The 23306-nt window shown below is 41.9% G+C and overlaps 1 protein-coding gene across 5 annotated transcripts in view; it reads right to left on the bottom strand.

Annotated features, from left to right (window-relative positions):
• The window catches only part of ARFGEF2 (ADP ribosylation factor guanine nucleotide exchange factor 2), a 102795-nt gene that overhangs the window by 6683 nt on the left and 72806 nt on the right, over nt 1-23306 (bottom strand). For 4 of the 5 annotated variants that reach the window (XM_064382501.1, XM_064382502.1, XM_064382503.1 and 1 more), the window contains 11 exons: nt 22001-22173; nt 20022-20182; nt 18438-18568; nt 18172-18301; nt 15240-15375; nt 14251-14389; nt 14088-14142; nt 12142-12256; nt 7322-7452; nt 5671-5839; nt 1680-1818 (listed from right to left, as the gene is read on the bottom strand). In XM_064382501.1, the coding sequence (XP_064238571.1) occupies nt 1680-1818; nt 5671-5839; nt 7322-7452; nt 12142-12256; nt 14088-14142; nt 14251-14389; nt 15240-15375; nt 18172-18301; nt 18438-18568; nt 20022-20182; nt 22001-22173 (1479 nt within the window). Of the gene's footprint in view, nt 1-1679; nt 1819-5670; nt 5840-7321; nt 7478-12141; nt 12257-14087; nt 14143-14250; nt 14390-15239; nt 15376-18171; nt 18302-18437; nt 18569-20021; nt 20183-22000; nt 22174-23306 lie in introns of those variants that run through there. The other variant, XM_012467416.2, reaches the window with a different exon arrangement.

Below are 23306 nucleotides of genomic sequence, written 5' to 3'. Positions count from 1 at the left end.
GAGGCTGAAGCAGGAGAATCACTCGAACCCAGGAGGCAGAGGTTGCAGTGAGCTGAGATCATGCCACTGCACTCCAGCCTGGGTGACAGAGTGAGACTCCATCTCAATAAATAAATAAATAAAATTTCACTTTTAATGGCTATATTTCATATTTCATAATACCATAATTTAGGACATACCATAGCTTATTCATTCCACAGTTGAGCTGCTTAAAATTTTTTGTCCTGGTAAGTCTGCAATGAATATTCTGTGTGGTATTCCTGGTTCCTAGTTCTAAAATATTTTCTGAAGCAGATTCCATAACAGTGGAATTACTAAGTCACAGAGAATGAACACTTTAGGGCTCCTGGTATATAATCCCACCTGCTTTCCAGAAAGATCATGCCATTGTACACTCCAAGTAGCTATGAAGGAGAGTACATTCTTTTTTTTTTTTTTTTTTTTGAGACGGAGTTTCACTCTCGTTACCCAGGCTGGAGTGCAATGGCACGATCTCGGCTCACCGCAACCTCCGCCTCCTGGGTTCAGGCGATTCTCCTGCCTCAGCTTCCGGAGTAGCTGGGATTACAGGCACGTGTCACCATGCCCAGCTAATTTTTTTGTATTAGTAGAGACGGGGTTTCACCATGTTGACCAGGATGGTCTCGATCTCTTGACCTCGTGATCCACCCGCCTCGGCCTCCCAAAGTGCTGGGATTACAGGCTTGAGCCACCGCGCCCGGCTGAGAGTACATTCTTATCACACACTTGCCAGCACTGTGTATTACTGTTTTTAAACCTTAGAGGAGGAAAAGAAAGCTCAGACATCAGAATCTTGCTGATGCCCAGGAAGCTGAGTGGCAAAGACCTACTTTTCTGGCTGGGCTTCCTCATCAGTATTCCACTCTTTCCCCATTGGTGCATTTCTTCATAATTGATGTAGGCACATCCTGGTTATATGATTTAAATATATTCTTCTTGGAAAGAAGGAATGATGGGAGGTTATTGCTGACAACAATTCTAAAGAGGACCCGGACCCAAGACGGATAGTAACCTGCCTAAGGCCACAGGGCTCCAGCCAGAGTCAGGAATTCCCTCCAGCCTGCTGACTCTGCTCAGAGCACTATTCACTGCCATGTTTCTATGCATAACTCACTGTAACCTTGAATTCTTGGGCTCAAGAAAGGGCTTATCAGGGAAACACGAGCCTCTGCCCTCTTCAGGGCATTAAGAAAAGTATAATGGGGCCGGGCACGGTGGCTCACGCCTGCAGTCCCAGCACTTTGGGAGGCCGAGGCGGGTGGATCATGAGGTGAAGAGATCGAGACCATTCTTGTCAACATGGTGAAACCCCGTCTCTACTAAAAATACAAAAAATTAGCTGGGCACGGTGGCGCATGCCTGTAATCCCACTCAGGAGGCTGAGGCAGGAGAATTGCCTGAACCCAGGAGGCGGAGGTTGCAGTGAGCCAAGATCGCGCCATTGCACTCCAGCCTGGGTAACAAGAGCGAAACTCCATCTCAAAAAAAAAAAAAAAAAAAGAAAAATATAGTCACCAAGTAGAAGGAAAAAATAAAAAGGAAAATAATTTGTCAGAGTATCAGCATGTATTTTCTCCCACTCTTTTCAATCCACAGTATTGTTGTGATGAATTTTGTTTATGGAAGATAAAAATCTAGTCAGAAACTAATTTTCTTACGTTAAAAGTCTCTGCTGTATTTCTTCCCAGGAATTCCTGCGGTTCTCATCAACATACATTCGAAATAGGATCCTCAAACAACAGGCCAGGCTGCTGGTTTCTTGTTTTAGAAGATTGGGTTTAGACTTGCCCTTAAAACCTAGAGATCAGACAGTCGTTTAATTAGTGCACACTTCTAGAATAATGCTGATAACTGTGTATGAACTAGAAATCTAGTTACTTTACAAAATACTGAAACATCTCTGTTTTTTTTTTTTTTTTCTTGAGACAGTATCGCTCTGTCACCTAGGCTGGAGTACAGTGGCAGGATCACAGCTTACTGCAGCCTCCAATTCCTGGGCTCAATGATCCTCCTGCCTCAGCCTCCTGAGTAGCCAGGACCACAGATGTGTGCCACCATGCCCAGCTAATTTTTCAGTTTTTGTACAGACAGGGTTTTACTGTGGCCCAGACTGGTCTCAAATTCCTGGGCTCAAGCAATCTTCCTGTCTTAGCTTTCCAAAGGGATGGGATTACAGAAATAAGCCACTGAGCCTAGCCTGAAAGATTTTATATATATTCTTTTTTTTTTTTTTTTTAGGATGGCATCTCCTCTGTTTCCCAGGCTGTGGTGCAGTAGCTTGATCTTGGCTCACTTCAACCTCTGCCTCCTGGGTTCATACGATTCTTCTACCTCAGCCTCCTGAGTAGCTGGGATTACAGGCACCTGGCATCATGCCCAGCTAATACTTCTATTTTTGTAGAGACAGGGCTTCACCATATTGGCCAGGCTGGTCTTGAACTCTCAACCTCAGGTGATCTGCCTGCCTTGGCATCCTAAAGTGCTGGGATTACAGGTGTGAGCCACCACACCTGGCCTATATATATTCTTAATACAGATCGATTATAATACCAGATGAAGGCAGTTATGACTCTCCAAAAGTCATCTGCTGTATAAGATATCTTCTATTTTTTTTTAAAGAGACAGGGTTTCACCATGTTGGTCAGGCTGGTCTCGAACTCCTGACCTTGTGATCCGCCCACCTCGGCCTCCCAAAGTGCTGGGATTATAGGTGTGAGCCACTGCACTTGGCAAAATAACTTCATTTTTAAATACCCTGAACTGTTCTCCATTTACTTATTGGTATTTTATTTTATTTTGAGACAGAGTCTTGCTTTGTTGCCCAGGCTGAAGTGAAGTGATGCAATCTTGGCTCACTGCAACCTCGACCTCCCAGGCTCAAGTTGCCCTCCAACCTCAGCCTCCTGAGTAGCTGAGACTACAGGAGAATGCCACCACACCTTGCTAATTTCTGTATTTTTTGTAGCGATGGGGTTTTGCTATGTTGCCTAGGCTGGTCTTGAACTCCTGACCTCAAGTGATCCACCTGGCCCAGCCTCCCAAAAAACTGGGATTATAGGTGTAAACCACCTTGCCTGGCCTGCTTTCCATTTAGACTTTGCTTATTGGCTGGTGAAGCCATTAGTTTTGTCTTCTCAAATGTAACAACTCTTAAGAATTCCAGCGTTCTTACAAGTTGCAAGATTATTTTTCTCCACAAAGCACACATAAGAAAACATTCTTTCTTTTTTTTTTTTTTGAGATGAAGTCTTGCTCTGTTGCCCAGGCCGGAGTGCAATGGCCTGGTCTTGGCTCACTGCAACCTCCGCCTCTTGAGTTCAAGCCATCTCCTGCCTCAGCTTCCCAAGTATCTGGGACTACAGGCGCCTGCCAACACACCCGGCTAGTTTTTTGTATTTTTAGTAGAGACAGGGTTTCACCATGTTGGCCAGGATGGTCTCGAACTCCTGATCTCAGGTGATCTGCCTGCCTCAGCCTCCCAAAGCGCTGGGATTACAGGCGTAAGCCACTGTGCCCAGCCAAGAACACATTCTTAAAAACAAAGGAGTACCAATCAGCTTAAGAGATACGCAAACCAGGCTTAGTGCAGTCTGGCTCAAGCCTGTAATCCCAGCACTTTGGGAGGCTGAGGCAGGCAGATCACCTGAGATCAGGAGTTCGAGACCAGCCTGGCCAACATGGTGAAACCCTGTCTCTACTAAAATACAAAAACTAGCTGGATGTGATGGCAGGCGCCTGTAATTTCAGCTACTCTGGAGGCTGAGGCAGGAGAATTGTTTGAACCTTGGAGGTGGAGGTTGCAGTGAGCCAAGACCATGCCATTGCACTCCAGCCTGGGCGACAGCTGCATATTTTAAGGCTGTAGAGAAAAATGACATTCTTTAATTGTCTATTACAATAAATATTTGGGGAAAAAAATAATGATAACAAGGCCAGGTGCAGTGGCTCATGCCTGTAATCCTAGAACTTTGGGAGACTGAGATGGGCGGATTACTTGAGGTCAGGAGTTCAAGACCAACCTGTCTTTAGTAGAGACAGGTGTAACCCTGTCTCTACTAAAAATATAAAAATTAGCCGGGCATGGTGGCATGTGCCTGTAAACTCAACCACTTGGGAGGTTGAGGCATGAGAATTGCTTGAACCCTGGAGGTGGAGATTGCAGTGACCCGAGATTGCATCACTGCACTCCAGCCTGGGCAACAGAGTGAGACTCTGCCTCAAAAAAAAGAAAGTAATGGTAACAATACCAAACTTATATGAAGTATCACTTTTATGCAAAGTTCAAAATAATGAGAATCCCACCACCATCCCAGAAAAAAATATATTTACCTCCAGTGTTTATGTATTTATTTTTGGAGGCAGGAAAGTGAATAAACCCCAAAAAGCTTGGAAAATTAATGAATGGTTTCTGGTTTTCCAAGATTACCAGCCTGGGTGACAGAGCAAGACTCCATCTCAAAAAAAAGGCACTTTTAATTTAATGTAAATTTTTTTTTTTTTTTTTTTGTCGAGATGGGGTCTCCCTCTGTCACTCAGGCTACAGTGCAGTGTTGCAATCTTGGCTCACTGAAACTTCCACCTCCTGGGCTCAAGTGATCCTCCCGCCTCAGCCCCCTGAGTATGGTGTGTGCCACCATGCCCAGCTAATTTTCATATACTTTTTCTTGGTAGAGATGGGGTTTTGCTATGCTCTCCAGGCTGGTCTTGAACTCCTGGGCTCAAGCGATCCACCTGTCTCAGCTTCCCAGAGTGCTGGGATTACGGGTGTGAGCCACTGTGCCCAGCCCATAAAATTTCTTGACTTGCTAGATCAATTCAATCCTCCAACTTTTTTTTTTTTTTTGAGACAGCATCTCGCTCTGTCACCCAGGCTGTAGTGCAGTGTCGTGATCTCGGCTCACTGCAACCTCTGCCTCCTGGGTTTAAGCAATTCTGCCTCAGCCTCCCGAGTAACTGGGACTACAGGCGTGTGCCACCACGCCTGGCTAATTTTTGTATTTTTAGTAGAGACGGAGTTTCACCACATTGGCCAGGCTGGTCTTGAACTCCTGACCTTGTGGTCCACCTGCGTCAGCCTCCCAAAGTGTTGGGATTACAGGCATGACCCACTGTGCCTGGCCCAACTCTTCAAATTTCAATTTGTCTTCTTTTGTTTCTTTTGAGACGGGAGTCTCACTCTGTTGCCCAGGCTGCAGTGCAGTGGCGCAATCTCAGCCCACTGCAACCTTTGCCTCCCGGGTTCAAGTGATTCTCCTGCCTCAGCCTCCTGAGTAGCTGGGACTACAGGCACGTGCCATTACACCTAGCTAATTTTTTGTATTTTTAGTAGAGACAGTATTTTACCGCATTGGCCAGGCTGGTCTTGAACTCCTGGCCTCAAGTGATCCGCCCTCCTCAGCCTCCCAAAGTGTTGGGATTACAGATGTGAGCCACTGCACCGGCCTCAATTTGTCTTTTTATGAAATACTTACTGAGACTGTACTATGTACTAGGATGAAACCTATGCAGCATTTCCCTTCTCTCCCCCTCAAGCATGAAAATATCTGTTTATTCTAGCTATGTTTAAAATTTTGGGCATTTTCCAAACACTGTAATATTTTAGGATGGTGACCAGTGTGGCTATCTATCTTATCTGCTGTGTGGCCTTACCTGCTCGCCACAGGACAGTCCGCTGCTCATAATTGGAGTTGAAGGCCTTTGAGAATGAATGGGATTCCTGCAAACAGTCCAACAGCTTGAAGAGGTGCTGGGAAGACATGTACTTATACATGCCCTGATCCTCCGTCTCTATGTGAATATCTGCATCCAGCGTGTCTTGCTAGAGGACAGGACAGAGGATAGAAGGGCTAGTGAAGAAGATGGAATGCTTCGGGCATTGTGATTGCAGACAATGGGAGTCATGAGTTTCCCAAAGTCATCCTCTCTATAAGACATACTTTATTCCCCAACACCCTGAAACATTTCTATTTAGACTCTGCTCACTGGCTGGTGAAGGAACACACTGAGCTGCTCCATGATGGCAGGCTTGGGGGCCAAAGTTTCAGTTTTATCAGTGCTGCCTCCATTGCATAAACAAGAGTGTGTGTCTCCAATGGTTTCACTACAGGAATGCATTCTTGAAAAATGTATGAAACACTAGGAAACTTTATTGAAAAACTGACTAAAATTAAAAAATCAAAAAGGACAGCCTTTGGCCCATAGCTGTATTTTTTTCCAGCAGTAATGAAATTTACATTAATTTTTGCTAGTATTTAAAACATGACTTCCCCTATGAAAAAAAATCTTGATTTTGGCTACCCTTGAAACAACAGAAACTGTCACAACTTAACCCACTTGGATGGTAACTGGGTGCTAAAGCTGAGAGGTGGCAGCCGCTTTGACTGGGCTAGAGATTTCTGGTTTACTGCAGTCTCTACCCAGCCTGCCTCACTCACTTACTCACTCACTCTCACTCACAGGATCTACTAGCCCCTGAAGCACTGACATTTGCAACCCATGCTGTAGGATTACTGTCTAACTTTTGGACTTTTTTTTCAAGAATCCCACATGTAGGCCAGGCATGGTGGTGCATGCCCACAATCCCAACACTTTGGGATGCTGAGGCAGGCAGATCCCATGAGTCCAAGAGTTTGAGACCAGGCTGGGCAACATGGCGAAACCCTGTCTCTAAAAAAAAATGTAAAAAATTAACCGGGCATGGTGGCATGTGCCTGTAGTCCCAGAGGCTGAGATGAGAGAATCACCAGAATCTGGGAGGTGGAAGTCCTAGTGATCTGTGATTGCACCACTGCACTCCAGTCTGGGTGACAGAGTGAGACTTTGTCTCACCAAAAAAAAAAAAAGAAAAAAAAGAAAAAAAAAGAAAAGAGAAAAGGAATCCCTGATGTACAAAGATGCATATACCAAACAAAAAAAGTGAAATATTTAAAGGAATAACTGGGATCTTTATATGTATCTTTTCCTTCTCACTTATTTGTGATTAAACTGTATCAATTATGGGGAACAGTTCCTATGATAACTAACGCTAGTGTGGTGGCATCTGAGAAGTGGTATGCTGATAAACCTGCTCTCTGGGGTATGTGTGTGTAGGCCCTAATTTTTAGTGTTTGCTGTTTTTTCGTAAGTAACTCCCATCAGGGCCAATTTTAAGCTATCAACATGTCATCACTGAATGTGGGGTTGGAAGGAGATAAGCATGACAGGCTCTGGAAAGCCAGTACGAGCTGGCTCCTGCACACCACTACATCAAAGCAGCCTCCCTATGGACAGGGATGCTCTTCCCGAGGCCTCCTGTTCTTACCTGGGCAGCAACCATGTGCTCTGCATCCTCCTTTTTGCTGGTCGCAGGGTAGAACACAATGTTGTCAATGGTCTGTATCAATTCCAACTGGACCACACACTTGATGAGGAGGCTGGCAAACAGTTTCTGATCTATGTTAGATGATAAAGATTAACCCTAATAATGATTTAGCCAATACTGAAGAAATATCCACTGAGCTCCCACTATGTGCATGATGTGATTTTTTTTTTTTTTAAGACATGGGCTCTCACTATATTGTCCAGGCTGGTCTTGAACTCCTGGTTTAAAGTGATCCTCCCATTTCAGCCTCCCAAAGTGCTGGGATTACAGCACGAACCACTACACCCAGTCAAGGCACAATTCTTGATTTTGTGGCAAAGCAATGAACAAGCTAGACAAAAGAAAATTCCTGCTCTCATAGTGCTGACAGACAATAAATAAAATATTTTGTTTTTTTCTCTTTTTTTTTTTGAGACAGAGTTTCACTCTTGTTACCCAGGCTGGAGTGCAATGGCGCGATCTTGGCTCACTGCAACCTCCGCCTCCTGGGTTCAAGCAATTCTCCTGCCTCAGCCTCCTGAGTAGCTGGGACTACAGGCATGTGCCACCATGCCCAGCTAATTTTTGTATTTTTAGTAGAGACGGGGTTTCACCATGTTGACCAGGATGGTCTCGATCTCTTGACCTCGTGATCCACCCGTCTCAGCCTCCCAAAGTGCTGGGATTATAGGCGTGAGCCACCGCACCCGGCCAATAAAATATTTTAAGTATAAGGTATTGTATGTCAAATATTGATGATAGGTAGAGACATGCATAAAAAGTGTCAGGATAGGATTACAAGTTTAAGCAAACTAGTCGGGAAAAGTCTCCATGGAAATAGAAATTTGAGCAAAGACCTGAAGAAAGTGAGGGAATCAGCTATGCAGGTTCTGTGTCCTCCAGCAAGTTTCTCTGCCACCCAATGGGCTACCCCTAAAGACCAGCTCTGGACTGTGCCCTAACCACAGGATGTTTCAGGTTTCTGCAATAGCCAGCCTCTCTGAAGAGGCCAGAAGTTTTTTTTTTAAATAGAAATGGGGTTTCCTCATGTTGCCCAGGCTGGTCTTGAACTCCTGTGCCACAATATTAAGCCATCTGCCTGCCTCGGCCTCCCAAAGTGCTAGGATTACAGGTGGGAGCCATTGTGCCTGGCCAAGCAGCTCAGTTTTGTGTGGCCACAGGAGTGGCTTTTCTTAGTTTCTGGATCACTTTCTGTCTAAAGATAGTAGCTGCTTTCTGCATTTTCTACTTGTGTATCCCTTAAAAGTGGTCATTTATTCCTTTTAGTGGTTAACAATTCTTTTTTTTTTTTTTTTTTTGAGATGGAGTCTCGCTCTGTCACCCAGGCTGGAGTGCAGTGGTGTGATCTTGGCTCACTGCAACCTCTGCCTTCCAAGTTCAAGTGATTCTCCTGCCTCAGCCTCTCAAGTAGCTGGGATTACAGATGCACACCACCATGCCAACTAGTTTTTTGTAATTTTAGTAGAGACAGGGTTTGCCATCTTTGCCAGGCTGGTCTCAAATTCCTGACCTCAGGCGATCTGCCTGCCTTGGCCTTCCAAAGTGCTGGGATTACAGGTGTGAGCCACTGTGCCTGGTCAACAATTCTTTTTTTTTTTTGAGACAGAGTCTCGCTGTGTCACCCAGGCTGGAGTGCAATGGTTTGATCTAGGCTCACTGTGACCTCCACCTCCTCAGTTCAAGTGATTCTCCTGCCTCAGCCTCCTAAGTAGCTGGGAATACAGGTGCCCACCACCACACCTGGTAATTTTAAAAAATTATTTTTAGTATAGACGGGGTTTCACTACATTGGCCAGGCTGGTCTTGAATTCCTGACCTCATGATCCGCCTTCCTCGGCCTCCCAAAGTGCTGGGATTACAGGTGTGAGCCACTGTGCCTGGCCCCAACAATTCTTATATTGATTTTCCCTGTTCAAATTAGCAGTGTGGTTTCTGCTTACTGACTAGACTAACTACAACCTCTTTGTGTTCTCAATCCCTGGGGGCCCAAGGGTGGCCCATGTCAAATACATCATTAAGTGTTGACTGATTTGACTATAATAACAGTAGAGGTTCCTTTCCTAACTTATTGTTATAAAATCAGAATGTTGCTGGGCGCGGTGGCTCAAGCCTGTAATCCCAGCACTTTGGGAGGCCAAGGCGGGTGGATCACGAGGTCGAGAGATAGAGACCATCCTGGTCAACATGGTGAAAACCCATCTCTACTAAAAATACAAAAAATTAGCTGGGCATGGCGGCGCGTGCCTGTAATCCCAGCTACTCAGGAGGCTGAGGCAGGAGAATTGCTTGAACCCAGGAGGCGGAGGTTGCGGTGAGCCGAAATCGTGCCATTGCACTCCAGCCTGGGTAACAAAAGCGAAACTTCGTCTCAAAAATAAATAAATAAATAAATAAAATAAAATAAAGTAAAATCAGAATGTTGAAAACATTAAATATTTTAGTGATAGAAAACAAGAAGGTTGAGTTGTCTTCAAGTTTTTGAAAGTGGCTGTGAAATTATTTTTTCATTAAAAATTTTTTTTTCTTAGAGATGGGGTCTCACCATGTTGCCCAGGCTGGTCTTGAACTCCTCAGCTCAAGCAATCCATTGGTCTTGGTCTCCGAAAATGCTGGGATTACAGGTATGAGCCACTCCTCCGAGCCAGTTGTGAAATTATAAAAACATCTAACTATTCTCCATGTAGAATGTTTTAATTTTTTAAAAAATACAGCAGAGCTGCAGCAGATGTACATTCAATTTATGCCAAGTCAATTAAAGCATTTTGGACAAAAAATAAAAAGAATAAAACAATAATAATAGTGTAAAGATTTTGTCTGCCTGAGCTTATGTCCTGAAGGGTGGCTAAGCTGGGAGGCTGGGAGCAGCAAAGGCACTGTTCCCTAGGGGAATGGGATGTGCTTCGAGTTCCAAGTACTTCTCAGAGTGCAGACTCTTGCACTGGGAGTGCTTCTCCTGTTGAAAGAAATGTACATCTGGCCTCCACACAGAAAAAGAGGCTGGGCCTGGTGGCTCACACATGTAATCCCAGCACTTTGGGAGGTCAAAGCAGGAGGCAGGCTTGAGGCCAAGAATTCAAGACCAGCCTGGGCAACAAAGTGAGACCCCATCTCTACAAAAAATAAATTAATTAACCGGGTGTGGTGGCAGCTGCTTATAGTCCCAGCTACTCAGGAGACTGAGGCAGGGGAATTGCTTGAGCCCAGGAGTTTGAGGCTGCGATGAGCTATGATTGCACCAGTGTACTCCAGCTTGGGTGACAGAGTAAGATCCTGTCTTGGAAAAAAAAGAAAAAGAGATCATTCTATCACTGGACACTAGAGAGAAGCTGGCTGCATCAGTTATTGAAAGACAGCATGCCAGTCCCAACATGGTACCTCTTTAATGAATTTCAAGGGTGACTACTTTTATTCCTTCTAAAGCAAATGGTGACCACACACTGTTCTGGTCAAATGTCCTGCTTCAGAAGTTAACTTCAATGTTAACAGCTATAGCCTAGCCTGTTGAGGATGCAGTGGGACTGCTATAAAGGCAAACAATGGGACATACAACATTCAAAGGACCAGAACAGCCTTCACAAGTTCCCATTCCTCAGGCTGCCTAAAATGTGTCTAAATCCCCACTCTACTACATGTTGTCAAGTTCTCTCATCTGTCTAAGCCCCAGTTCCCTCAAATGTAAGACAGTATCCCTTCAAAGGGTAGGATGGGGATTAAATGAAATAACAACAAACATGAAACACATAGCATAGTGCCTGGTACATTATAGCTGTTAAACTTATTTTTTTAACGATAGCAAAACACACCATAAGCAATATTAAGAGACAATTTGGCAAAAATAATTTGAAACTTGTATCATAAAAAGGATTTCTAGTATATAAGAGCTCCTCCAAACCAATAAAAAAAAGCACCAACAATCAACAGAAAATGAGCAAAGATTACAGAGTTCATAGAGAAGAAAACAGAAGTGGTGCTTTAACATATGAAAAACTACTCAATTTGACTCATAATTTGAACATTTCAAGTTAAAATTAGTCTGAAGTTATATTTAATCTAAAAAGATCATGTAAACAGGTACAAATTTGATAGCAATGAGGAAATATTTTAAAATGGCAAATCTACTTATCCACTGATTCCAGTACATTTTTGGGAACTTATTAAACTCAAAAATGACATGTATTGGGTTATTCAATGCAGTATTACTCCTAACAGCAAAAGATTAGAAATAACATAAGTGTCTGTTAATAGCAACTCAATTAAGCAATAAAAGCATGTCTACAAACTGGAATAATAGACAATAGTATAAAAGAATGTGAAAGCTACTTATGTACTAATTTTGAATGATCTCTAAAAGATATAAGTGAAAAAAGAATAAGACATACTATTCTATAATTTGTAAAAGGAGAGAATTCATATGTACTATGTATGTATGTATGTATGTGAATGTATATGTGCATGTACTTGCCTGCATATGGATATTTTACTATGTATATATGTATGTGAATGTATATGTGCATGTACTTGCCTGCATATGGATATTTTACTATGTATGTATGTATGTGAATGTATATGTGCATGTACTTGTCTGCATATGGATAAAATGACTCTGGAAAGGTACAGAGAAATGGGTAACCTTGGCTGCTACAGAGAATGGGCAGACTGAGGCACAGGGCAGAGGGCAGCTTATCAGGTTTACCCTTTTGTGCCTTCTGAATATGTGAATCACATAAGCTTATTTAAAACAAATTAAAAAGTGGCCTTACTTGCATATGGTCTACCCTTCCAGCTGTCATCTGTTGGGTTAGAGAGCTGGCTCTGGCCTCTCTCAGAGGGATTTTTATCTATGCTGCTTAAAGACTGGCGGTCCAGATCCACATCCTAAATGTAAACCAGAAAAAAACACAATGCTCACTTTTCTTCACCATAATTTGGGCAGAGATGTGCCTGTTTTAATATGGCTGGTCCAGCCTCTATTTAAGTGCTTTGCTTTGCTCAAAATAAAATTATACCACATGCTTAATGTAGCATGCCTCACAGGCTGCAATGGGGAGATTAAGAATTTAAATTACTTCTCCTCCCATTAAAATTTCAATTCCTATTCCAACCCAAAGGACGTTTCTTTACATATTAGGATTTAATAGTAAGTGTGACAAGCTTTTTATGAGATCAAGTTCAAAGATAAATTACTAGTGCAGTAACCAGTTTTTTTAAAAGTTGACAGCAGGCCAGGTATGGTGCTTGTAATCCCAGCACTTTAGGAGGCTGAGGTGGGTGGATCACCTGAGGTCAGGAGTTCGAGATCAGCCTGGCCAACATGGTGAAACCCTATCTCTACTAAAAATACAAAAAAAATTAGCTAGGTGTGGTAGCACACAACTGTAACCCCAGCTACTTGGGAGGCTGAGGCAGGAGAATCGCTTGCACCTGGGAGGTGGAGGTTGCAGTGAGCAGATTGTGCCACTGCACTCCAGCCTGGGTGACAGAAAGAGATTCCGTCTCAAAAAAAAAAAAAAGGAAAAAATACAAAAATTAGTTGGGTGTGGTGGTGGGCACCTGTAATCCCAGCTACTTGGGGGAGTCTGAGGCATGAGAATCCCTTGAACCTGGGAGGTGAGGTTGCAGTGAGCCAAGATTGCGCCACTGCACTCCAGCCTGGGGGACAGAAGGAGACTCTGTCTCAAAAAACATAAGATAAAAATAAAAAACTTGACAGCAGAAGACAGTTGTTGTATCCCAAATGCTTTTTTAAATCTAATGGTCTTAGAGTCATTTAGGAATAAAAGTTAATAATTCAACTCCTCTCTGTAAACCAAAGTACTTAAAAATGAGATACTTAAAAGAAAGAACTACCAGTTCTTTGGTGAAGAGGAAAGCACTATTAATTTAGGAGGGGAACAAACAAGCATAATTATACCAAAGCACTATTTATTTATTTATTTATTATTTATTTATTTTTTTTTTTGAGATGGAGTTTTGCTCTTGTTACCCAGGCTGGAGTGCAATGGCGCGATCTCGGCTCACCGCAACCTCTGCCTACTGGGTTCAAGCAATTCTCCTGCCTCAGCCTCCTGAGTAGCTGGGACTACAGGCGTGCGCCACCATGCTCAGCTAATTTTTTTGCATTTTTTAGTAGAGACGGGGTTTCACCTTGTTGACCAGGATGGTCTCGATCTCTTGACCTCGTGATCCACCCGCCTTGGCCTCCCAAAGTGCTGGGATTATAGGCGTGAGCCACCGCGCCCGGCCCCAAAGCACTATTTATAATGGTGAAACCCTAGAACTAACCTGAGAGTCCAATAAGGGAGAAGTAAAGAAATTATAATAATACACAGCCACTGAAAATGCTGCTCTCAAAGAATTGTTTAAAATATGGAAAAATGCTCACATGTTGTTGTATGCTAACTGATCCCTCATTTCAAATATGGCTGGCTTTAATAGGTGTGCACAGTCACACAAAGCAGCAGCCAGAAATGTAAACTGTGCTTTTTATTTAGCAGTTACTTATTTGCTTAATGCTTTTCTGGACTTTCTAAAAAATATGTTATGAACATATTTTTAGATCTTATAGCTTTTTTACTCATTTCCCATCAAAAAAGTACAAACTATACAGGCTTACTGATCTTTTACTAAGATAGGAGAAGAAAGAAAAGACAATCAAAGAAAAACCCAGCTTTTTGAGGAGTTCAAGACCAGCCTGGTCAAATCTTACCAAATGCTTTTCTGATGAATCCTCCTCCATTCCTGCAGGTCTCCATGTCAGCAAACTTAAGAAAAACAAAGAGAAAGAAAATAATCAATGTGAAAGGCAATCAGGAGCTCTAAGACATCCACTGAACACGGAGATAAACAGGAACATCCGCATGAACACTTACACATGTGGGATGGTTGTTTTGAAAATATCCAACATACAGTTGCAAGTTTCATCCCAGACTTCAGGACTGAATTTCTCTCCATTGGATATTACTAAGTTTTCTAAGCAATTTGTACCTGATCGAGCCAACTGTTCATTATCTGTAAAATAAAGCAATATCTATCATTAAACTTCTACTGCTATTTTGATGCCAACCAGGTCTCCAATACTGTATACTGTGAGTTGGAGACAGCAATTGGTGAGCTTCTAGGCTTTTAATTAATGAAGCCATGCTACAGACAGTATTAAAGTTCTTACTAAAATTTTTTTGAAGAGATTAAAGTTGTTTGTCATAGTTTTATTGCTAAGGAAGAAAGAAGGTCAACATTTTGCTACTTTAAGTGGCTCCTGTATGAAAAACGGTAATAGAAGAGAGAAAATATTAGACCATGTTTTAAAAATGTAGTCACTCATACACTACATTTCCAATTTTTGCCATCTGAACAATTAATCAAATGTTTTGTCATTTATTTTAAAATTAAGTCATTTTTTAAAAATGTAACTAAATTTAGCCTTGCCCTAAGCCAAAATTATCTATGGATCCAGGTCTAATGTGCTAGCTGGGTATTTTTCCTGACAAACTCTAAAATAAACACACAACTACTCAAATGAAAAATGCCTTTTGATGAAGCTGGTGATCTGGACTGAAATAGTACATTTTAAAAACATTTTACTATAGAAAATTTCAAACATACACAAAAGAAAAATAACAGTATAGTGCATTAAGGTACATCTTGTAGAATGCAAAAATAACTATATCCCATCTTTAAGAAATGCTTTATGATCTGACCTGGGGGGATTGTTTTTGTGTTGTAATTAAAACATATACATTTCATCAACTAATATATATTGTACTCCTTGGCACTACATCCAAGCTTTCAAATATTGAGAAACCTAACCTCTCATTTAGGACTACATTAGAAAAACAATGCCTAGAGACTTAAAGAATACCTTGTTTTACACACCACTGCAATTGTGCAAACACATCAGAAAGAAGAACTTCATTCAAAGCTTCATAAAACTGGGTAAAAACATCACAAATAGCATAAAGTGCGTGATTGCAGGTTGTTGTCATCCACTCAGGTTTCTGGGAAAACAAAAAGATAATGCTTAAAAGCTATTCTCCCTGCAGTGAGATGGGCACTCTTGTACACTCCTGGCAAACTGTTGTAGAAAGCAATTCAGTGGTATGTACCAACAGCCTTAAAAATGTTAATACATTTGGGCCGGGCGCGGTGGCTCACGCCTGTAATCCCAGCACTTTGGGGGGCCGAGGCAGGTGGATCACGAGGTCAAGAGATCGAGACCATCCTGGTCAACATGGTGAAACCCCGTCTCTACTAAAAATACAAAAAATTAGCTGGGCATGGTGGCGCGTGCCTGTAATCCCAGCTACTCAGGAGGCTGAGGCAGGAGAATTGCCTGAACCCAAGAGGCGGAGGTTGCGGTGAGCCGAGATCGCGCCATTGCACTCCAGCCTGGGTAACGAGAGCGAAACTCCATCTCAAAAAAAAAAAAAAAAAAAAAAATGTTAATACATTCATATGTACAGAGGATATATGAGGATATTTATAAAATTATGGTAATGATGCCAAAAGTGGAAGCCAGAAGTAAAAAAACAAAACAAACAAACAAAAAAACCACTGGATAAATCTGATTACTTAAAAGCTAAATTTTCCAAAATGAAAAGGAAATAAAAATAATAAAGTGGGCAAATCATCTGCAACTCATATAAGCATATGCTACATTATTTGTATATTTAAAAATGCATAAATCAATAGGAGAAAGATGACCAACCAAGTAGATGAGCTAAATCTAATTCATAAAAGAAGAATTCATAAAAGGCAATTCCTAAGAATGATCAATCTTATGAGAGAAATTATGCCACCTCACTAGCAGTTTGAAACACTTTTTCAATGTGATACATTTGGCCTCTAAAATTAGCAATGACTAAAACAAATTAAAAGAAGAAGACCTGGAATGAATATGGAGAAACAGGAACTCTCATGCATTGTTGACAGAGTGTAAATGGCTACAGAGATATTTGCAGGTGGGCTTAGTGGTATGTATCAAAGGCTTAGTAATATGCATGCCCCAAACCTGGCAATTGGGCTACTTGTCTCTAAAGAGGAAACCACCACCACCATCGCGAGTACAAGTGTAGCTGCAAAAAATATTCATTTCAGTGCTGTCCAGAAAAACAGGAAGCAACCTAAATGTTCACGAACTGTGGAACATCCACAACTAAGACTATTTTGTAGCCATTATTAAAACAATATTGTAAAAAAAAAAAGCTGGGTGTGGTGGCTCACACCTGTAATCCTAGCACTTTGGGGAGCTGAGGCAGGTGGATCACTTGAGGTCAGGAGTTTGAGACCAGCCTGGCCAATATGGTGAAATCCTGTCTTTACTTAAAGTACAAAAATTAGCTGGGCATGGTGGCAAGAGCCTGTAGTCCCAGCTACTTGGGAGGCTGAGGCAGAAGAATCAACTAACCCAGGAGGCAAATGTTGCAGTGAGCTGAGATCACACCACTGTACTCTAGTCTGGGCAACACACAGAGACTCTGTCTCAAAAAAAAAAAAAAAAATGAAACAAAACAAACGAACAAACAAAATTCTGTTTTTTATTTTCATTTGTTTTGAGATGGAGTTTAGCTCTTGTTTCCCAAGCTGCACTGCAATGGTGCAATCTTGGTTCACTACAACCTCCGCCTCCCAGGTTCAAGTGATTCTCCTGCCTCAGTCTCCTAAGTAGCTGGGATTACAGGTGCCCACCGCCATGCCTGGCTAGTAAACAAAATTGTAGGAGAAAAGTTATGGCTATGGAAAAATACTCATGTATTAAGTTTAAGAAGTAGTTTACATATGTGTGTTGGGATTCTATTTTCATAGAGGAAAATAGAAAATAGCATTTGTGGATCACAAATACATGTGTGGGTGGACACATGCAGGAAAGCAACACTTGAAGGTCTTAACAGTGGCTGCCTATGAAAAACTGCAACCATGGGTGTTTAAATTTTTCTTTGTTTTTGGCTGTGTTCTGCAGTTCTTTTTTTTTTTTTTTTTGAGATGGAGTCTTGCTATGTTGAGACAGGGCCTTGCTATGTTGCCTAGGCTGGTCTTGAACTCGTGGCCTCAAGCAATCCTTCTACCTCACCTTCCCAAAATGCTGGAATTATAGGCATGAGCCATTGTGCCCAGCCTCTGAACTATATTTAAACCATGTAGAAGACTGAGAAAAATTTGCAAAAACATTAACTCTAATTTTGGATGGTAAAAGTAAGAATTTTTAAATATTTGCTTAATATTCCATATTAAGCATATGTCACTTTTATGTTGGGGTGAGGGAATGGTGTTCCCAAAAGAAACTAAAAAAGTTACTTTCCCACCTAAAAATCTTGAGCTGGAATATCCTTTCACTATCCCTGTACCTCTAAAGGACAAACAAAAACACCTACAGGCATCAAACACCCTTTTTAAAAGAAGGCCTAATATTCAATATCATCTCCAAATGCAACTTCATTAAAAACCCTTACAGGACCAGAGACATTCCACTTTCTGACTGTTCAGAGGTTGATATGAACAAAACAACTACAATGACCAGTCAGGAGCCCTGGTGAACTGGAAGGTGCAATGCCTAAGGACCAAGCGGCAGAACACAGAGATGTATTTCCTCTCACTCTTCTGAATATGGGGAGAGTCACTCAGGACTAGCTGTTACTGGTAGCAGAGTACCAGAAAGGTGTTTCCATTTTTAAAACTTGAAGTTGCTCAGTATTTAAGAACTCCATGTAGACGATGATGCAGCCCCCAGAGCAAATACAGGTCAGAAAGGCCTTCGTCTCCATCATAACCAGGGCGGTGCTGTAGTTATCACCTACCTCTGACTGCTGCTCAGGGAGTTTCATATTGTCAAAAATCCGAAACACGATTCTGAACAGATCCTGCCACCAGTGCTTTTCAAAGGTGTGGCCATAGCTCTTCATGATCTCAAACATGACTGTGAGTCCTCTGGAGGAAACAAAGTCAGGCACAAAAGAGAGTGTGGTGGAGAAGAGAATAACAGAGAAGAGAGTGGGGTCAGGTGAGCAAATGACTGAGGTTCATTGCAGTGATGTAAGGGGCCACCGCACAGGGACATGGTTACCTTGTTCGTACATCTAACTTGCATCTATTAATGATGCAGGAAAGTTCAAATAAGATGGGGAACCAGCCTCGGACCCAGACTCTGTCACCAGGAGCTACATTCATGTCATCACTTGTGTATTCTTGTAGCACCTATGATGAAAATCACATCTCAGGTGTAAACTAAGCATGCACAAGGAAGGAACTGAAAGGGAACTATATATAGATTAAGGCCCCACACATTTTTCTCTCCCAAAAATTTCCATTCAGCAATGGGACAGTGGGAATAGAGGACACAAAGACATTATCTGTCCCAGAAGGCACATGAGCAGTTTCCCAGTACAAACCTACGGACCTCTGCAGGTTTTAGAACAAGTTGAAGGGGTCAGATCACAAGAGTCCTGGGGGTGGGGGTGTTATACTAAGAAGAGCTCTAAAGGTCAAATGGTGTTGACAAAATATCCAGGATGATTCATTATCTTGTGACTTTCTGGAATGTTACTGTAATACACACTACTTAAAATAATACCAGCAGCTACTATTTACCGAGTGCTATGGACCAGGCACTGTTAAAAGTTCTTTTCACAGATTAACAATTCTCACAAGGATTCCAAGTGGCAGGTAGAAACAATGGTCTTGGATTACAGATGAATTAACTGAGGCACCAAGAGCTTCAGTAAGCTGCTCAAGGTCATGTAGCTAGGACGTGGCAGTTTTTCTACTCTCTGCTCTATTTCTGGGATTTTGACCCCTCTGCTCTGTAACCACTCTTGAAGTGGTACTGAAATTTCTTTAACAACTCTGGTTATCTAATGTTAGGCAATTTCTCTCTGTGCTTCAGTTAACTCCCTTCTACAATGAGGCATAATTACGTATCTTATAGGCCTGACGTGGGGACTAAACGAATCAGCACACAGAAAATACCTAGAATGCTGCCCAACAAGTACTAAGTGCTCAATCAACATTGGCCCTATTATCATCACATCTTAGTGAGCTGTTGTAAGGGATGAGATATCATCTTAGAGGTGTATAGCTCTTTCTGTAAAGGATACTTAAGTAGAGATCTACACAGGACATCATAGTTTAGATAGACTTGTTTTCACCCAATTTCAGTGTTTGGTACTCTGTAATTTAAACCAAGTAGGCCTCTTTAGAAAGATAAGACACATGAAAACAACAACAACAACAACAAAACAACCCATCATTTTCAGGAGAAAACAAAAGGTAATTTTAAAATATGATTTCTCAGGCACATTACAATGGCATGCCATTTCCTAAAAGAGAGGTTTGTTTTCTTTCAAATAGAAAGGTCTACCTTCTTGAGCTTTGCCAAAATACAAAAGCTAAAATACAACAAACTTCTACAAAAACAATTTGTAGAATACCACAGGTTCAGTATGAATTAAAATACAGAATTTCACATACACCAAAGAATGCAAAGGCCTACCTCCCTGACATGGTAGCATTTTGAAATAAACACCTAATTTAGGGCAAACACACATTTCTAAAAGAGTAGCTGGAAAGCTCTTTGTTAGGACCAAGAATTTCTGCTCCATGACCCTTTTTCCCTTCACTGCCCATCTGAGTAAGGTGAGGAAAAACGAACCCGAGGCCTCTCAGAGACATATTTGCCACAGAAGCGGATAAGCCGAATCGCTTCCATGCTCGTGTCAGGGAAAGCGGCGTTGCAGGCGAATTCTGATAAGCATTTCACAGCGTCCTGAAAGGAATCGATGGCTGCAGGAAAATGGTGCTGGAAAATAGTTGCTGGGGGAACACAAGGCACATTTTTCATAAGACCAGGATTTAGAAATGGGGATGAAAATCACGCACAGGCACACACGCATGCACGCACACACACACGAGATAATTAACTTTGTGAAAATCTAAGAAAAACATGTCAGTATCTTTGGAAGACACTTTTTCTTATTAAATTACTCAGGAATGAATACATTGGGTACAGCTTGGGCTAGACAGTCTTCCTGAGATCAAGCAATGATGTAAAGACCCAAATATCCATTAATTCAACATTTATTGAATGCCAACTATGTGCAAAGATTACTCAATGCCTACAAATTTCCACAGAGACCAAGTAAACATCTTGTTACATGCTGGCAGGCAGAACCCAGGATTCCTGGTCAGTCCAGAGGAGAGGGACACTGCACTAGCTCTGGGCTAGACTGCCTGAGTGCAAGTCCTGGCTCCGCTATGTCCAAATTGCATGTCCTCAGGCAAGTGGTTATACTTGTTTTTCTGTGCCTCAGTTTGCTCTTCAGTAACATGGGGGAAATAATGGGACAGTCTGTTCTTGTTATTCATGATATTTATATTCTATAAAGTTGCCATAAACAATGAATTCAAGAATACTGAACCATGGCTCCTGGGGGAAATATGGAGATAGGAGCTAGATTCCTGCAAGTCTCTGCTCAGAACATGATTTCAAGAACCTTGTTTTATGTGTATTCCTGTTTAAAAGACACCTTGTTTTGTTTGTTTGTTTTTTGAGACAGAGTCTTGCTCTGTCGCCCAGGCTGGAGTGCAGTGGCATGATCTCGGGTCACTGCAACCTCCGCCTCCTGGTTCAAGTGATTCTCCTGCCTCAGCCTCCTGAGTAGCTGAGATTACAGGCACGTGCCACCACGCCTGGTTAATTTTTGTATTTTTTTTTTTTAGTAGAGATGGGGTTTCACCACGTTGGTCAAGCTGGTCTTGAACTACTGACCTTGTGAGCCACCCGCCTCGGCCTCCTAAAGTGCTGGGATTACAGGCGTGAGCCACTGTGCCCAGCCAAAAGACATCTTATTTAACAGATGTTGTTGATTCATTAACACTGAACTCACAGCCAATAGTGCTATAACTCATGCCTGAAGGAAGCTCATCTAACATACGTATTTTTTATAAGACACATCACAGTCTTTCTGCACATAGAACACTACCCAGCATTCAGCACTATGCTTGAGGGCATTTTAAACAGTGAAATCACCAACAAAAAGCACAAAAATATAAAAAACATGGCACTCAATAGGCCACAGAAAGCACACTTGTTTATGTCATGACAGCTGAAACAAGAAGGCAGGGCGCCACCTTCTTCCCCCACAACTGGGAATATGCGCCTTGGGTGACTAAGTTTTTTGCTGTTCTATGCACGCACATGTTGGCAAATGACCACAAAAACACCATGAGTATTGGTTGTGGAGTTAATAATATATATACATCTTAGTGAGTACACACATGGAATCCACCAATAATGAGGATCGACTGTACTTCTCTCATAGTCATTACAGTGGCCTTAGGATTGAATTGACTTTAAAACTGCATCTGGCTTGAAATAACATTCACGTTTGTCTGCTGGACTCAAACTGACTGATAACAGGAAAGGCCATTTAGAAAAGGCAAAGAGTAAGTCAAAACAGAGTTAAAATGCAGATTAATACTTGTCAAGTGCTTACAACACTGTCTGGCACATTACTATATCACAGTAGAGCCAAGGTAGGGAGGCCCCTGTAGGCAGTAAAATAGCAAGTAAGTGACACCCTTCTAGACTTGCAGGTGGGACATTAGTAGGGAGGGAACACAGCCACTTACTGACAATGTGGCAAGTGGTCTGGAAGGCCAGCTCCACAATGTTCCCGTCATGATCAGAGGCTGCCTGGTGGAACACGGCAAATATGTTCTTCCAGCCTGAGCGGATGTTGGCCGCCTGGGAGTTCACCATCTGGGCAATGCAGCGGATCACCATGTCCCGGATGGTGGGAGACCTGAGGAAGGAACCGGACAGCCATATTATCTGTACTTTAGAGAATGGGAAGAGAAATGAACATAGCTCATCTCTTAGAAGTAGCACTTAAACAAACATTTCTTATAGCACATAGCAATCCACATTTGGGCTCTGCCCCATTTCCTCTCACTTCCATTCCAAACCAAGCAGCTGCATAGAGCTACAACCACCAGCCTGCAATCACAAAACAATAAACTCAAGGTTGAAAAGCTGACCCTCTCAATGGAAGAACAAAAGGAAAAAGCCTGGGTCTCAAATAGTACCTATCTGGGTAATGTAACCAAAGTTGGAATGCTTGCCTCTGACTTCTTTCCTGTTATGAAAATAATAAACAGCCTTATGGTTTAAGTCATTGTTGGTCAGTTTTTCTGGCCAGAAACGTTTCTAATAATATAATTCTGCTACCTAGAGATAACCATTACTAAATTTTGTGTATATCTTCTTAGATTTTTGTTTATCACATATACCTATGTGATAAACACATATATGTGGATCAGAGTATACATATATAATTTAAGATGCAACGTTTATCCAAATTATTATAAAGCAAAACTTGAGAAAATGGCTGATTTTCTGGAACAGCTGCAACTGTCTCACAATCTATTAAGACATACTATTATGAAGGAACCCTATTATCTCACAAATAGCAAGAAGAAAAGCTATAAAAGCCTATTGCTTCAACAGTACTAGCTTTAAAAGTCAGTACAGTAGCCTTTGGATTGCAGGTTTGACTTTCAATTTTTTTTTTTTTTATTCAGACAGGGTCTTGCTCTGTTGCCCAGGCTGGAGTGCAGTAGAGCAATCCTGACTCATTGCAACCTCTGACTCCAGGCTCATGACTTTCAAATTTTATCTGGCTTAGAATAACATTCATGTTTGTCTTCTAGGCCCACACTAACCAATAATAGGAAAGGCCATTTAGAGAAGGCAAGGAGAAAGTCAAAACAGTTAAAAATTAGCTGAAAGTCCATAAAGTAAACACGCCACCTGAAGATAACAAAGGACTGGCTACACAGTGTAAGTAACTTCAATATATAATAAAAATGAATTCATGGTTGTCTCCCCATGGAGAATAAAGCAACTTTTTGACAAAACTATATTTGTTAAAATGTT

This window comes from Aotus nancymaae, unplaced genomic scaffold, assembly GCF_030222135.1.
Source record: "Aotus nancymaae isolate 86718 unplaced genomic scaffold, 86718_ANA_hifiasm-v0.15.2.pri h1tg000029l, whole genome shotgun sequence".
In the NCBI taxonomy this organism is placed as follows: domain Eukaryota; kingdom Metazoa; phylum Chordata; class Mammalia; order Primates; family Aotidae; genus Aotus; species Aotus nancymaae.
Note: the sequence above shows the minus strand (reverse complement) of the source record. Positions and strands in the feature narration are given on the sequence as shown.